Source organism: Mesitornis unicolor, unplaced genomic scaffold (assembly GCF_000695765.1).
Source record: "Mesitornis unicolor isolate BGI_N332 unplaced genomic scaffold, ASM69576v1 Scaffold25904, whole genome shotgun sequence".
Classification (NCBI taxonomy): Eukaryota; Metazoa; Chordata; class Aves; order Mesitornithiformes; family Mesitornithidae; genus Mesitornis; species Mesitornis unicolor.
Genome location: NW_010179751.1, coordinates 1 through 17,834, shown reverse-complemented (window position 1 = coordinate 17,834; position 17,834 = coordinate 1). Strand labels below are relative to the sequence as shown.

Below are 17,834 nucleotides of genomic sequence, written 5' to 3'. Positions count from 1 at the left end.
GATTCTGTGATTAAAGACTAACCCATAGCTTTAAAAGGTGAATTCTCTCAAGAGGCTACATTTCTCTCAAGGTGTACATTTATACGTTAAGAAGATTCAGTGTGGAATTAGCAGTATTTGTCAGGAAATTATTGGATTGTGGGGTACCATTCCTTGTTGTTCCCCCAGATAGCACAGATGTAACGTTTGGTGTGCTGTATGTTAGAGACTTTACTGCTAACTAGTTGTTTCCCACTTAGACTGTGTTTCAGTGATTAACTCTGCACACATCTCCACTTCCAATGCAAGTGCTCTAAAGGCCTGAACGTGTCTCTTCTGCAGCAGTTCACAGCCTAGAAAATGCACGTGACCAAGAGCAGAAGCGATTCAACAAACTTGCAGCTGCTCTCTGGTGCCCACAGCACAGTAAATGGAGCTTTAAGTGCCTACCCAGTGTTAAATGCAACTTTGCCTTCTATGCAGCTTCCCATTGCGTGGTGGGAAAAGTTCTGCAGATGAATTGTGGTGCCTGACCTTGCACCATGATAGGGTTTTAACCTGGATTTGTTTCCGCGTGGCTGAAGTTCTGTGTGCTTTATTGTGGTTTTTGAAAGGTCCTGTGGCTCCGAAGTACCACGCTCCCTCAAACCAGTTTGGTAAAACGAGCGCTCCCAGCTTGATGAAGACACCAGGGGGATCGCAGGCCAAAGTAGTGCCCATTGCCAGCTTGAACCCATACCAATCCAAGTGAGTTATCGTGGTTTGCCAGGTATTACTCAGTGGCACAGGCATGGAGGAACAAAAGCTGCTTTTTGCTTTCTCACGTATGAATCTGTCAGGTCTTTTTTTGAGCTCTCTTGAGTTTATTGGTTAACTTCAAAGAAACAAACCCAACAAGAACAGCAAAACCAACCCCCAGAAAAGGACCACACAAAAAACCCACCTCCACAAATGCAGCTGTGCACATTTTGTTTTGTTTTTGTGTTTGCATTTTTTGGTGGGTTTTTTTTGGGAGTTTCTTTCTTAGTTTGTGGTTTTCGTGTTGGTTTTTTTTTTGTTTTTAATTTTATCAGCACTCTGACAAACAGAATTGCCTTTGCATTGTCTTGCTGAAGTTACCCTACTGAGCTTGATAGGCTTTTAATATTTTAGTTGAAAATCAATTGACTTCTCTTTTTTTCCTGGAGCAACCTTCTTTTTGGTAAGTTAATGACAAAACAGCTCAGTAAGCTATTCACTTCGGCTACTGTTGAAAAGCATGAAGATGTAATTATTTCGTGAATGACATTTTTAAGTTATGCAAACTGATTTGATTACCCAAGTTAAATGCGAATCCTATAATTGAGCTCTTGAGTTCTAGCATGGCTTTTCAGAACAGGCAAGCTGCCGTATGAGAAGTGTACCCTAGAAGAGTAAAAGATTTGAGGCCTGCTTCTATGCAGAAGGATTGTTCGCTGCTATTATCATACTTGATGCTTTATGGCTGGCTTTGTTGCTTTCTCTACAACATTCTGCCTTTAATGGTCTAGGCCATTAAAATAGAAAGCAGCCGAGAAGCGGGTAGAGCTGCTGAGGTGCAGTGGAAAGATTCTGATTTTGAAATAATGACATTCCAGTTCCAAGGGTTTGTCAATTCGATCCCTTGAAAAAAAGAAAAAGACACAGAAGAGTGATTTTTTTGTTGTTGTTTTGCACTATTTCAGGTGGACCATTTGTGCTCGTGTTACCCAAAAAGGCCAGATCCGCACGTGGAGCAACTCCCGTGGTGAAGGAAAGCTCTTTTCTATTGAGCTCGTTGACGAAAGCGTAAGTGTCGTATGTTGAGAAAAAGATAATGTATGCCAAATGGTGATGAACCCTTCATAAAGACAGAATGGAGGAAATAAAGTGTGTTATAGGAAATGTTTTTTATTACGACTGAAGCTCGTATTCCTGTATTCATTATGTTGAGCATCAACAACCCAGTTTTTATCCAGAATGAAGTCTTAAATGACTTTATTATTTATGACAATACTGATTATTTTTCATCAAAGTCTACAGTGTGAGACTAAATTTTTGCAGCTTCAAAATACAGTTTTTCATGGGAAGTGACAGCCTAATACTTAGGTTTGTGGTGGTTTCCTGTAGATTACGATTGAGATCTCATCCTTGCTTGGATACATGTTACAAAACAAGCAGTGAGAGGAGCATTGCCTCCAAGTTATGAGCTTTCATTTTCATGAGGAAATCAGAGTACAAATTATTGTAATACTAGGAAATTTCATCTGCGGTTTGTTTGGGGAACGGTATCTGGTTAATCTAACTAAACTTGCAGTTTGTCAAACCTCTTATCAAATTACAGCCTTCTGTTGTGAAAACAAACAAGATTCTGCTAGATTATGTTTAGTATAAAATGTGAGGTTAATAATGTAACATGTTGTCATGAGCCATTTGTTTTCTCTGCGTACAGTCTCTATTCAGTTTTTTTTATTAAAAAAACATATTTAGTGAGTTTACAATTGTTATTAATGCTTACTTAAAGGCTTGACATGGATCACAATATAGTGTGTGCTAACTTGTGGAGCTGCATGATCCGTTGGAATTTCATTTTTGCGTGTAATGGCAATTAATACCAGTTTGACAAATGCCTTTTCAGAGGTGCGTGTATGACACGCATTTCCTTCTGAAGCTCTAGATAAACTAATGAGACTTGAATATGAGATTTGATGGTCAGGTGTAGAATATGTCGTTTTAGCTCTAACTACAAATGTGAGGAGAATGTTGTTTTTCTCCCATGCCTGGAGCTAGCCTGGCAGACCACGCTGTGTCTGTAGAATTGATGCCACTTAACATTGCAAAGATTTTCTTTTTATTTTTCTTCATGCTGAATTTCAGCTCTGACCATATCTCCTATTTTCCTGCAGGGCGAGATTAGAGCTACTGCATTCAATGATCAAGCAGACAAGTTCTTTCCACTCATTGAATTGAACAAGGTATGGTAGCATTGTGCTTTCACAGACTGACATGAGATAGAAAGAGGAACTTCAGCATAGCAAGGTTTTTTAAAGGTGAACACAATCTATTTTCTCTGTCAGACTTCTGATAATATCCTCTGTTTCGTTGCTTTCTCCTGTAGGTATACTATTTTACCAAAGGCACTTTGAAGACTGCTAACAAGCAATATACAGCTGTTAAGAATGACTATGAGATTACGTTCACTAATGAGACTTCAGTTGTGCCCTGTGATGATGCCCAGCATCTTCCATCTGTTCAGTTTGAGTTTGTATCCATCTCTGACTTGGAGAACACACCCAAAGACTCGATTGTTGGTCAGTCTTACCTAGTGAAATGGCAAGCTCTAAAGCTGTGAACTTTTATTTTTGTATCCTGAATACTGGGGAGGTAGTGAGCATAGAATGCTTCGAGTGTTATGATCTCTTAAATGAAGTTATCTTTAATAGCAACTATCACTGTATACCTCGGGCAGTTCTCCTGTTAAGCTCTCTTTGCCCTGTTCTGCTAACAGTATATAATGGTTTTTCTTCAAACTAAAGACAGTAAATGTTACTTGTTTATTGTACTGTGATCATTGTTTTCCACAGAAAAGGGCTGAAAGAAAAACGTCCTTGCTCAGCACGTGTTCTTTTCATACCTTCCATGGTCTTGCTTGCTTTCACTATCTAATTATCTCTGTAGTGATTTTGGCATAATTCACTACATCCAAGTCCAAGTTGCATGACTGTTTTGGCTTGCTTTGTGAAGTATTGGAGATTTGTTTTTCTGTAATTTGTTGGGCAGAGTACTCCGGAAAAATCTGAGGCTTGGGTGGGGGCGAGGGTTCTTGGGTTTCACAGGCACAAGATGCCTGTGATTCAGAGGCATTCAGCTCGGAATTTTAAAGGTAGATCTAATATTAAAAAATTGTCTGTTTTTTAGGGAGTGCAGAGGGGATTGTGTTAGCTCTTACTACGTCCAGACTTGTTTTAAGTCGCAGCTTACAGTCGCGGGGCTACGGTGAAGGCACTTACCCAACTGCTGCTTTGTGTTACAGTCACTTTGAAACCCCCTTGCCTGAGAGACTTGTGCTTAAGCAGCCAGAGTGTGTGTTACAGGATCAGGGCTGAAGTCCTTTGACAGAGTGTGATGGGAAAAGATAGTACAATGCCTTGATCTCGCTAATGTAGTGAGGCTTGTATTCATGAATATCTTAATGAATCCATCAACAAAATGAAAGCACTGAAGAGTTCTGTAGTGGAACGTTCCTACCATAATACACTTAATTTCCATATCAGATTTGATTTGAATAGGGAGCTAGGATACAAGGTAAAAATCCAACACTAGGTTTCAATTCTTCTCTTGTGATCTTGTATTCACCAGTTGTGACCCTTGAGTAACCCTAACTAAATTGTAACTGTTTTTCAGATGTGATTGGAATTTGTAAGAGCTATGAAGATGTCACTAAAATTGTAGTGAAAGCTAACAATAGGGAGGTATCGAAGAGGAACGTGCATCTGATGGATACATCAGGGAAAATGGTGACAGCTACACTGTGGGGAAATGAGGTATGTGCGCTCTTACCTGTTCTTAAGCAAAGGTTCTTTGTGTAGGATGAGGAAACGTGTGCTGTTGTCACCTGAGACGGGCACAGCACTGAGACAGAGTCCGGAGTGTTTAAGGATCAGGGGCAGAGAGAAGGTGAAAGACTGTCTGGTTTCATTCAGGTGTGATGTTCTTAACCTCTCTCTGACAAACTGCTGACGTGATCTGACTAATGTGTTCTGAACAACTGCAGACATTATGTCTCAAGCCCAAAGACTGAAGATAACAGGCTTCTGGTTGAGAAAAGGATACGAGTTGCAGTTTGATTATGGAAAAGCCCAGTGGCTATGGCTGTCTCGTTCGAAATGAGTTTTATTCATAGGGTGGGATACATGTTACCCTGCATAAATTGCTGCTTAACTAGGCGGTTGAGAGGCTGCATCTCAGACCAGGAGTTTGAAGCATCAGAGTCTTGGAATTGAAACTTTGAGTAGTTGTCGTAAACAGCTTCTTTATCTTTTTAACAGGCTACTTTGTTTGTTTTCCAGCAATGTTGCAGATACTCAGGGATTTATGTTCCACTCTATAAAATGGGAGTGATCCTGCCAGCTTGACAGTGATGCTTTATGGCTAAATGATCAAGTGTGCTGATATTGTAGGTAGCTAAACACCATTAACCATCTGCTGATAAAAATGAAGTAAACGGAAGTTCAATATCACAATGTTTTGAGGTTGAACCAGGTTGTTATAGGAGAGGCTACTGGTAATCAGTTCCTGGCATACATCTTCCAACACAGATCAGAGCCTGCGTTTTACAAAGTTAAATCTTTGTGCTTGCTTGTAGAATAGAGACAACCAGAAGCCTCAAGGGGAAGTGACATGTGGCTTGCAGCTGGTATAGTTAGGGTTAGAATCTATATCTCCTTTATAACAGTCATTGTCCTCACTGCTGTGTTGTGTTTTGTGTTCTTTTTTTTCGCATTTCCTGGATACAGTGAATGCTCCTGCTAACACCAGCTCATTTGTAATCCTGAAGCACATGATTCTGCCCTTGCTTGCTAAGTGGTGTGGGGTCCAGAAAATCTATACCTTTCAAAACCTCTGTCATGCCAAGAGGTTCTGTCAGTGTCAGACTGTACTCAGATAACAAACTGATGGCAATTGAACAGCATTAAGGTAGCATTATGAGATTAAAAACAGAAAATGGAAGATAGAGAAAAGGCATTTGGTCAGCCTACCTACACTTTTGTAGTAGAATAGACATGATGGGCTCAGTCAAGTCAAGTGAGTTGTTTCATCTCCTGAAGAGTCTAATCTGACCAAATAATTTCTCCTGCTGGGAGAAACCTCCATTCCCATTACCCATGTCCCTTTCTAAAATCTTTGTGTGAAACTCCTAATGGAGGGGACCAATTCCTTTTCCAGACCAGCAGTATGTCTTCAGGATTCTCTGATTCCTCAGGAAAAGAGGTGTTAAGATTACAGCTTTATTTGTTAGCTGCTTCTACCTCCTAGTGATACCGTTTCAAACCTTACTTTCTAAATACAGTGAGATAGTTTGACTCAGATTTGGTCTCTTGTCACGATCCGTGAATTGTGACTGCAAGTTCAATACCTTTACTGTAGCGTGCTAATAATGTGTTCTGTTTATTTCACACATGCAGGCTGAACAGTTTGATGGTTCCAGACAACCTGTGATAGCCATCAAAGGAGCCCGAGTCTCTGATTTTGGTGGTAGAAGCCTGTCCGTCCTGTCCTCAAGTACGGTTGTCATCAACCCAGATAGCCCAGAGGCTTTTAAGCTCCGAGGATGGTATGAGTCTGTGTTTATGTTGATTCGTTCCAGCCTCCTGCAGAGTATTTGTTTTACTCTGTTTCTCTGTACTTGAGCAGTCTGTATAGCACCGAAGAAAGGTAGCAGAGGATATAGGTATCAGGGTTATAGAAACTTCTCTTGAAAGCGCTAGAGCCTCTAAGGCTGTCCTTTTTAAAGTTGGTCAATTCAAAAACTTATAATTCCATGACAGACCTTGAAAAATTGCAATAGGAGTAGTGCATGCTGACCCAAAGCCTTGGAAGGCAGCATGAAATCAGACTGGACCAGCTCTGCTTTCTGAGGCGCTGTCTGGGAGGACAATATTTTTTCGCAGGCTTTTTCCATTGTGTGGGATCTGATCTGATACGCACTCTGTTAGCGTGGCCTGGAGGAACCATGCTGACTTTGTCCAGTCTGTTCCTTATCAGATATTTTTCAGATAGCAAAATAACGCTTCTATTGTGTTATAGAGATTTCTCGGTGGTTTGTTGCTTCTACTGTAGATAGCTGCTAAATTGTCTGCTGTAACTACTAAAATAGTGAGATGTGGTGAGTGTACGAGTAGGGTTAAGTGCTGACAGCATTGGATTTGTGAATCCTGGGTTTTCACGTTAAATCACCCAAACATGGATAAAATATAATGGTGTTTTCCCTTTCTTGTGAAGCTGTGGTTCTCCCATACTTCAGAGGATTGTTGAAGATAAAATTGACCGTGGGTCTCAGCTATTACAGTCACGCTTTAATTAAGTTCAGTTTTTGAATCTTATTGGTGTGTTTCTCAAATCACAAAAACCACCTAAATGGGATGGCAGTACAATCTTTTGCTGAAAAGCTGTGCTTTCTTATTTTAACAGAGGAAGCATAATCTGTTCAATGCTACTTGCTTTTTATTTCGAAGCTGCTGCGAAGATAATAGGACCATGTAATTTAATTTTAATTATGGAAATATCTTGATGCCCTTAAATCTTGTTATCTGCCTGCCTTTAAGAAGCGTGCAGTGCGTGGTTTGACCACTAGCTGGCAAACAAATTGCAGTTCTATAGAACAAAGCTGTCCTCCTTTTGTGGGTTTATAAAATACTGTGCTAATTAAGTTGGACTATTAACTTATTCTGAAAAGCTATTTTTGTTTGCAATATACACAAATTACTGTAATTGTTTCCTTTGCAATCATTGATAAAGGAAAAAAAAAATCCCTCTAGTATTAAGTACATGAAACTAAATGTAAGCTTTTGATAAGTCCGCATGGTCTGCTACCTGGAAATAGAAGTGCATCTTTGTGGTTGCAGGTTTGACTCTGAGGGGCAGCTGCTGGAAGCCACCTCCATCTCTGATGGGAGGGGTGGGCCAGCATCTGGGGCAAATACCAATTGGAAAACGTTGTTTGAAGCCAAATCTGAGAACTTGGGACAAGGAGATAAGGTAAAGTGTGGCCGCTGGGTACAAGCCTTGTGTGCTGGGGAGAAAATAAAAAGCCAGAGTTTATGCAGGCGTTCTGCTTATTGAAGTAGTTCAGTTGTTGAGCAGTGTGTACTTCCTCTGTCAGAATTTATGCTTTTAAATAACTTTTAAAATTAATTTAAGCTGCTTGTTCGTGTTGCAACACACAACAACATTTGCAAGAGGATTCCAAGCCTTGTATAAATGGGACAGGGGGGACTTCACCCCAAAGATGTTTATATAAATAGGACAGAGGGCTCTAGGAGAAAGGGGTGCATTAGGAGGACGTGGTTTTCAGGGATGTGGGCTTGGTTAATAGAAAATCTAGGAATAAAACCCAGAATTCTGGCATTCCAGTCCAGTAACCTCTTTAGGCATATACAGCTTTTTTCCCCCCAAACTTATGTGGAAAAAAAAAAAGCCATTTGGGATAGGCAAGAACTTCTATCTAAGGAAAAAAACCTTTACCTGTATCTCAGCTCTTTTCAGTGAGATTTTTTTTTTGCACGTGCTTCTTGAGCAACCTCTGTTTATCTCTTGAAAGGCTTGGCTAGGGTCTTAAACAATTAGGATGATTATTTTAGTATGGTGAGTGGGTATTTTGTTCTGTAGGCTATAGTTTAATCAAATGCTTATCTGTAATACGACACAGTAGGCTTTCTGGTTTTTGTATTGGCTCCCAAAAGAAGCATGGGAAAGTGCAGAATCTTAATCCTGTGGAAAAAGTAGAGATTTGAACAGACACAATGGAGAAGCAAATATGCTTTATCTAAAGAAAACCTAGCAATTGGAGTTTCCTGCAATGGAAACACAAAATAATCTTGCTGTAGGGGCTTTATTTAACATAATGGAAGCCTGAAAATGATTGCAACAGAGGGGTTGATTTACAGTTTCCCAATAATCCATAGCTGTTAAGCTCTCTAATCCTAAATAGCCAAGTATGGGTGCCTTGCTTTGTAGTTAATTCAGAATTGGAAAACATTGAGTATTTTGAGGCTAATGTTGCACACTCACTCTCCTAGGCGGATTATTTTAGCTGTGTGGGCACAGTCGTACATCTGCGCAAAGAGAACTGCATGTACCAGGCATGTCCCTCTCAGGATTGCAACAAGAAAGTGATAGACCAACAAAATGGACTGTATCGTTGTGAAAAGTGCGATCGTGAATTCCCCAACTTCAAGTACCGCATGATGCTTCTGGTAAGGCAGTGGATTGGAGGAGAAGAGTCTTCGTTGCTGTTTTTCCCTTGTACAGTCCAAGCAGAAACATTTTGGGAGAACGGGCTGTTAGCGTGCTGTTTGTCTGTCCGTGGTGCCTGTGGGTTAGAGGATATTCAAATTGCTTGTGTATGGTACCTGAGTGAGGGATGTTTCATTGAGCTGATTAGCAGTTTGTTTTCCTAGTGCTCCAATTAAAAGCTTTTCTCTTTGCCAAAAAGTTGGTGCTGGCTCAGTTGATTCTGGTTTCCAAGTGTACTATGCAGTGCAGAGTACAGATGGCCTACGCCTCTTCAGTAGTGAAGATAAACTGAAGTAAAATGGCATTTCTGGAGAGCAGTAATTGCACTTTTACAGCTGCTACCTATATTTAGTACATTTTTTGGTGAGGTATTGTTCTGTCTCATGTTTTAATGAAGCCTGCTTCAGAAAGTTGTCTGGGGATTATTACTGCGATGCCCGCTTACACAGTAAGCATCAAACCTTCTGTTTTACACTATAAGTTGGAGTTGTATCGGCTTCTTAGAAATGCTTTGCCAGGTAGACATGCAAAGAGCAGAGAACTATCCCCACAGTCTTGCTAAAACGCAAACTGCTTGTGAATAATTTCTAGCAGATAACTTCTAGGAATGCATAAACTACTTTACATAGCAGAATCATTCTCGTAGGATATAAAGGGGATACTGAGGGTACAGTCGTGGCCTTCAGAACAGCGTGTCTCCTATTTTCCATTACTAATTGTGAAAGCAGCCAGGAAACGCAGCGAGGCTGGTGCTTGATCTTTTCACTGCTCTGTCCTGTCCTTGAATGTTTCGATAGTCTCCTCGTAACATAATATTACATGTGTTTATGCTCAAAATAAGTACAAAGCCAATGCAGATTGCTGATGTCCCCCCTTGGTGGTGGTTGTTTTGAGCTACCTGTTCTCGCTCACAGCTCATCAGTGACAGCAGAACAGAGCTAAATACCCATCAGTGTAGAGCACTGATCTGGTTGGCTTTTTCCTGTGCCACAATGTACTGTCAATATTAACTTGCTTTAAGTTACTGTGACATTCAGTGGAGCCTAAAAAAGAAGAAGAAAAGGCAGTAAGTCACTGTCTTGTGCCGTTGGTGATGGAAAAGGGGTCTGATAGTTAATGGAAATTTAAAACTCCTTTTAGCTGTGAAATAAATCTTCCTTTGGTACTGTATTCTTTGAGGAATAGGCAACTGGATGAAGTGGCTTTGTTATTTTATTTTTTTAGGTGACCATTGCAGACTGCCTGGATTATCAGTGGGTGACTTGTTTCCAAGAGGCAGCAGAATTCATTCTTGGGCAAAACGCAGCTTTTCTGGGAGAACTGAAGGAAAAGGTCAGTCAATTAGCTTATTGCATTTTTACTAAATGTCTAGAAGTTGAACGGTGCTTCACACATCTCGCTGCTGGGCTGCTCTCAAATGTCTTGATTTTGGTTTGGTTTTGACCCTCCTGGTCAGGAAATATTCTTGTAATGTTGACTTTGAAGGCAAATTGGAGAAAAAATTTAAGGTATGTGTGGAACATCAGTGCTGATCCATTAGAAAGCACGATTCATCCCTTTGTGTGCACATGTAGCACTCCTAAGTCAGCAGAGGGGGCAAAGGCAGTGGGTTACGTTCATGTAGTTGCTGTGGAAATTACCAGCGTTATTAAATACAGAAGTGCCACATGAAAGAAAGATACTCTGCTTCATCTGGCAAGAATTTGACCTTGCCCTTTGACCTGAGTGATGAGCTGCCAGGCCTCTGAGCTGGCCTGAAACTGTTCTCCAGATGTTGGACTAGAGTATCTTTTACAAGTTCACGAATCATTGCTTCTCCCTACTCTGAAGTTCTTGGCAGGGACTTGTTTACTCCCCTGAGGATTATTTTCCACAGGCCATCTGCCTGGAGAACAGAGATTTGCCTGCTTTCCTCCACAGTTTGCTCCCACAGTCAGTCTGTCTACCTCTGAGCTCTTTTGGCAGTTCAGAGCTGGAGATCAGCCTGGCCTTATCACCTGAACCTCCAGAAACAGCCGATTTCTTGTGGGTACTACTACAGCCTTTAGAGGGCTGACAGCTTTAACGCATGTTGACTCCGGTAGAAACAACAGGCTGTTTTATCATTGTACCTAAACTGGAAGAATCTGCAAAAAAAAAACCCCTATCTTACCCATGAATGCTAACAAATTAGCCCTAATGTGTTCCAAAATTCTGTTTACAAAACCAAAAAGTTCCAGAACACTTTGTATGTAGCTTCGTAAGCAGGCAGGAAGCTTTTTGAACTGATGTGTGTTAGCCCACTTCTGAAGGCTCTCTTTTTCCCACCAAATATCATCAGAAATTTTGTGGGTCATGTGAAAACCATGACTTGTAAAATGGGTCATGAGCAGAGATGTTTAAGTGATCTTTCTTTGACAGATTAGAACAGGCTTTTAAGGTTGTAAGCTGTTAAAAACTGACAGGCAGTATTTTCTTCCCTCTGTCACTATATGCTTCTCTTGCTGTAGTGTCCTTTCTTCCACCCAAAATAATATTTTCCTCATTTCTAGTTGTCCACTCTATACAATATGTGATTTGTTTTGTTTTTAAATGATGATGTGGAAAGCATAATAAGTTCTTGAATTGCATGTGAGCGTTGCTGTGCTCCCAGGCTGGTTGATTCTAGGGCTTCACAGACCACACCAGTTCTTGGTTAACCCTTTGCTTGGCTGTGGGGAGGGGAAAGGAAGCAGGAGGGATTGTTGAGGCTGTGGTCCTGGTTGTCCTGAGACACTGCTGTAGGCCTCATCTGCTTCTGCAAAGTAGGGCTGGGGGTTTTTTTTAAGAATGATTTTGGGAAATTTCCTGGGCTTAAGCTCTGTAAGATAAGTGGTACAAAGCTTGTGCTTCTGGGATGCCGAAAGTCTGTGATGTTAAAAAGGCTGGGCACCTCTGTTCTGCAGGAAGATGTATTGCTAGGACATTCTAATTAGATGCGCTTGCACTTTTGCATTTCCATTTTCAGATATTCTTAACATGTCAATATTTTCTTCCTTGGGTTGTGATTAATCTCTGCTAGAGTTCAAACAAAATTTCTTAGTCACTTTTAACGCTGAAGAGAACTGGGTGGGGATGAAGAGACAGGAGATCCTGTGTAGAAGTGCAAACATGTAATGTCTTTTGAAGAGCTGCCTAATGGAAATGGCTGAGGATAGAAAATGGAACATAATATGGAATGAACCCTTGAGCGGGAATGCTTTGTGTGCGGGGGGAAATTGGTTTTGATTTGACACTTTCATGAGCCTTTAAGAATGGTACTTGATGCATTTTCAGTAAGCTTGTCGCAGTGGTTTTTCTCTGAAGATCTGATGTGTTATCCTGTGGACTTGGGAGTGTTTCCACTGCTCACGGTGTCTACTGAGTCCACGTACACAGGCCATGCTAAGCATGGATATGCGTGCACGGTTTCTCATCTGCTTCTCTGCTGTGCTTGTTACCAGAGGAGGTAATGCAGGGTAACAGTGACTGGTATGCACTCGGCATTTTCCCCTCACTAATGGTTAGCATAGTTTGTGGCAGAGCAGGGAACAGAAGCCAAATGCTCTATTAAGTGAGTTTTCTTCTCCTCTAATCCACACCGTGGTCAGAAGAAGGGCTTTTTAATATTCAGGAGGGATATGCCTACATTTTGCAGTCTGTGAAACTAGCTACTCCTGTTCACCTTCATTTGTTGTGCTTTTTCGAAACCTTAGGAGAGTCACTGTGTAGTGTAAAATAGCGCTGCGCACGCTTTAAAAACAGCAGATGTAACGCTTGGAATGGGAGCGAAACTGCGGCGGGTTCAATTCCAGATCAGCTGCTCTGTCTGCTGCTGGAGTGACTGATCAAGTCAAGTGCAGCTGGTAGATAAACGCATTAATAATTACTTGTCTGTATCATCATGAGGCTGCAGCATTTTTGTGGGCTGCCAGCAAAGGTTTTTACACCTAATTTTTACAAAACTAAACTTTTTTTTCCACGGTCTCCACGGGCGCGTCTGCTGCTGCTTCGACTGTTTTGACAAATTGTCGGTTATAAATGATGATGATGTTTGGTGCTCATATGGTAATTAGAAGCGGCTTATGTTATAAATATGACAGAGTCTTCTAATGGTTAGAAAAGCATGTTCAAAACATGCATCCACTTTTTTTTTTTTTAATAGAGCATCCTGTTAAATAGGTCTGTGTCAGGATGTGAAGGATACCCATCAAGGCTGTGTGTAAGCAGAGAAGCAGAACGCCTCATAAGACAATTAATACAGAAATCATTAACACTGTCAGTGTTTTTGAGACCGGAGCAGAACATCAGAATTTGCCACTTAGGCAGCGTGGGAGAACCTCGTGTGGATTTATGGTATTTTCATTCTGTACACTTGGTTGCAGACTCGGTGCAACCGCACATTATTTTGTTTAGGTAGCTAAAAAGTTTCAACCTTGAACTAAACTTTCCCTTAAAAACTTCAAGTTATGGTTTTGGCGTGTAAAATTTGATGGAAGATCCGTGCCTGCGTGATCCAGTTAGTTCCACCATTTTGCCAGCATCAGCAAAAGCTGCTCTGTTCTGAAGGCTCATGGTGCTGCTGGGAGCCTGGAGTGTCTGCAGCTGATATCTGTCTTTGTCCTTCTCGCAGAACGAGCAGGCGTTTGAAGAAGTGTTCCAGAATGCAAACTTCAACACCTACGAGTTCAGGATCCGAGTGAAACTGGAGACTTACAACGTAAGTATCCCCCAAAAAGCAGACGATGTAGCGTGTGGCTTTTGTAGTTTGAGTTGTCTCCTTCAAAGGTGGCTTCCTCCTCTTATGTTTACGGAGGGAAGTTTCTAAAGAGGCTTGATCGCACAAATGCTGTCACTCTTGAGCACTGAAGGAGGAGTCCGCTGTTGTTAACACTGCTTGCTCTAGGGTTCATGAAGCCTGGCTTTCTTCAAATGAAAACACCATTAGCTGCTGTGGGAGTCAAGTTTGCACTTCCAGCTAACCCTGATTCCAAGTTTCTGGGGCAGGAGGAGGTTAGGACCAAATGCCTGGAGTACTGAGCGTACTTTTTACACGCCGTATTTCTCCTTCACAGGATGAATCTCGTATTAAGGCTACAGCAATGGACGTCAAACCTGTGAACTACAGAGAATACAGCAAGAGGCTGATTGCAAGCATCAGGAGAAATGCTCAGCTGGGGTGAGGAGCCTGGTGCTGGCTGATTGCAGCTAAAACTGCCAGGAAAAACTCAATAGATGATATTACACTGACTTTTTCCCCACCCTGTGTGTGACAATTTGGCATTAGTTACACCATGCATGGTAGTCCAGTGTAGTGGGCTAAGTGATTTAATGCATTTCTCTGAAGATATGCCCCTGGCATGTAAGAGTGCACTTTGACGGCCACAATATTGTTGGCTGTTGTGGTCTATTAAAGCTGTGAGAGCGCTAAAGAGGAGTCTCTAGACAGATTGCCAGGATCTTTAGACAAAGCTTTCAGCATGTCTGAAGTAATTTTGCTTTCTTACTCTATGTAAAGCTGAATTATATAACCACTGTGTCTTCTTTGCAAGAAAGTAGTGACAACCGTGACACTTGGACTTGTTCAGCAGAGGGTTTGGAGGGCGAGTGTCGCACAGCTTTCAGCGAAGGCCGGAGGAGACCAGGTCTATTAGCACAAGTTAGTTCCTTGCCATAGAATTCAAAGGCTTTCTGTTTCCACAGGTGCCATGCAGTTGTTAATGCTTGGAATGGCAATATGGTAGAATTATTAATCAAAGACATCTCTTATATCTGAAGAATATCCTTCCTTCAGGGTTTAATAGACTGAGTCAGGTGGGTCTGATACTAATCAAAATTGTCTCTTCTGAGGAAGGCAGATAAGCATTGACTCTCCATCCCCCAGGGAAATCTAGGCAACTACAAAGCATTGCTTTAGTTTTCTCTTCAATTAATACTATAGGTTTTTTGACTTTAGCAAAAATTTCCTGCCTATACATATTTTGTATGTTTGTATGTTCGGTTTCTTTGGTTTTATTTGTAACAATGTTAATCAGAACCAGGTCTTTAAATGGGGGGGAGCTTTATTTCAATAAACACTGTTTAATTCCTGTGGAGTGAATTTTGCTTTCTTTGAACACCAAAGACTTCTCATTACTGGAAAGCAATTAATTAGCTTTCATAATAAGGATTCACTTGGGGGAGATGTTACCTTATTACAAACTCTAAGGTTAGACTGAAGAATGGAGACTTCTTTGCCTGATGTTAACAGCACGGAAACGCAGTGATATTTTCACCATTTCTGTGCCTGAGAATGCTGATGAGCTGGCACTTCTGGGATTTTTATTGACGTTTACACAGCAGTCTAAAACTAACCAGGCTTTGAGATTTGTTCAGACATAGAGCTAGTACAGAAAACAGTAATTATGCTACTGGGCTTTTCAGTCAGCAGAGCATGCGAGCTCTGTGTGCTCCTAATCACATTAATTATGTGTTCCCTGGCTGCAGCTCACAGCTTGGCATTTGCTGCACAGCTCCACGCATCCAGGCAGTACTGCAGTGGGTCTCTGGTAGCAAAACTGGATCTTATTTATTTATTTATTTGCTCTGTAGAGCACTGTTTCTTCATGTATTCGTTTGGTGTCCTTTATTTCCCATAAGTTCCTGTCTGTCATCTTAAGTCTTTATGTTTCAGAACTGTAAATGCCACTTCCACTGATGGACATAAGGGACGTTATTCTGGGCCCATTAATTGCACAAACAACTCCTTCTTTTTTGGCTTCTGAGTATCACGATGAGGTTCTTCTGCTGATGTCTTGCTTTTTTTATTGAAGTATTTGTTCCTTCTGACCTTGCTTGTAAAGCATTGAGTAGAAAATTACAGTCTTCAGTGTGACTCTGGATTGACAAATGGTAGGTTAGTGGTGATAATCTATCTTTCCACTCTGCTAACCAGTCTTTTAGTTCTGGTCCTCCCTTCCAGTCCCTCCTTCCCAGTTTGGGGGGACTGGTAGCAAGTGTGAAATGTTCCTTGAGGCTATTTCCAGTTCTCAGGCCCGTGTATATAGTAGGGAGTGTTTTTATGGGTGTTTGTGATAGTAGTAGATATCTGCTGGCATTGCAGCTTTACGAGACGATGCTGCACACCTGCCTCTGCTGGGGCTGCTCATTCTCCCAGAGGGAATTGCCATGCATCCGTGTCGCTGGGTTTACTATGCCATCAGCAGGAGCACTGGAGATGGGAGGTATCAATACTCGAGGGCTTTAAGGTATCTTACAGCATCAGCTGAATGACCTTGAGAGCTGGAACAGCAAATCAACTTAAAAGGTTTGTGTGAAAAGTCATTTATTTGAGGACCAATAAAAAAAAAAATCATCCCTGCTATAAAGTGGATGCTCATTAGTGACTGAAGAGTTGGAGGGTTTTAATCATGCTTTAATCAGCTAGTATATGATAAAAACATCGAGCTATGTAAGGCGAGGTATTTCTAGTGTAGCTATACAAGTGCCACAGGATTATATAAGCCTCTGCTGCGAGATCTCATCTCGAATGCTATGTACAGTTCTGGTCTGCTACGTATAGAGGCAAAAAAGAATCTCAGCTGGGGCGAGTACAGAGGAGGACTCCACCGCTGAGTAGGAGAATGGGGAGTAGGAGGGGCCTAGAAGTACTAATTTAGCAAAATGAATCCTGAGAGGGGGGGAGATATAATTTCCTGCTTATATAAAATGTATATGCATGTTTCTATAGATCTTGCTTCCTTCCCTTCATCGTGGAACTGTTAACGGGTTAATAAATAGTTTGTTGATCAGGGGAAGTGAGGTTCTGATGGAGCCACGTAGGTGAGGAGCGAGGGCAGGGAAGCAGTGGAGGTGTCTCCGCTCGCCTCTCCCAGCTCAGTGCCAAATGCCCAAGGCCATCCAAACCCCGGTAGATTGCTGCAGTCACTGATGCAGGCCATGGCAATCGAGACTTCAGAAAGCTCTGGGCTCTTCTGACTGTGCTAATTAAGTAGAAGTGAGTGGAATCACAATGCTAATTGGGATTATTGGCAAACAAGCCTGTGTCTTCCTTCCCTTCATCATAAATCTCTGCTAGAGTCCAGGTTATTGCTGGGTGGCTCCAACCATTATCTGGGCTGAGCGGGTATTTGTTCAGTTGAAAGGATGCTGGAATACTTCGTAACTGGATCTCGGTGAGGTGAAGATTCCCGTGGCTGCTACTGTTTTGCTTTAAATTAAATGTACAGAGCGCAGATGAAATTGGGAGGCTGCTGGTTTCGAACAGGCAGGTGCAAGGGCAATTACATGAGAACATCGAGTCCTGCGTGGCCGAGGGAAGGTGGGGAAGCGTGCTTTGATGCGCTGTGTGCAGGTAGTTTGCTGTTTGCCTTAGTTCCCACTGTTACCATTTGACCGTGTTTTCACTGTAGGCGAATTTTAAATTAATTGTGAGTGACCTTTATGAGTGTCTGCAGGGGATGTTCCAATTGAGTCGCATCTGGTTTTTAAGATGCATCAGGTCGTTTTATTGTTCTTCGGTTTTGGTGTTTCCAAAATAAAGCTTTGAGGAGTAATGTGTTCTTAAAAAAAAAAAAAGCTTTCTAAAAAACAAACGGTGGTCGTGGACGGCTCAGAAGCGCCCGCTCTGCGCGTGTTTGGCTGCGTTACGCTGTGTGCGGTCTGCGTGGCAGCTTGGATAAGTGTGTGTGTGTGTGTGTGTGGGCTCCCGTGTTCCAGCGGCACGGGATTGTCCTTTTTGTGCCACAAGCGTGAGTGGAAGTCAATGACTCCGATGTGTTGCTTCTCTTGTGGTATTTGCATTTGCTGCCCAAGATACCAATGGGCTGAGACCAATGGGATGAGGT

The 17,834-nt window shown here is 41.8% G+C and overlaps 1 protein-coding gene across 1 annotated transcript; it reads left to right on the top strand.

Annotated features, from left to right (window-relative positions):
- Positions 1-528: 528 nt before the first annotated feature.
- Positions 529-15,081, top strand: RPA1 (replication protein A1, 70kDa; the record flags this gene model as incomplete). The annotated part of the gene is made up of 11 exons (XM_010182892.1): positions 529-726; positions 1,683-1,785; positions 2,883-2,951; positions 3,095-3,287; positions 4,381-4,520; positions 6,162-6,310; positions 7,602-7,734; positions 8,775-8,951; positions 10,216-10,323; positions 13,622-13,708; positions 14,064-15,081. Coding segments are annotated over 11 exons (1,465 nt in total), but the record flags the coding sequence as incomplete, so codon positions are not given.
- Between the last annotated feature and the right edge of the window lie 2,753 nt (positions 15,082-17,834).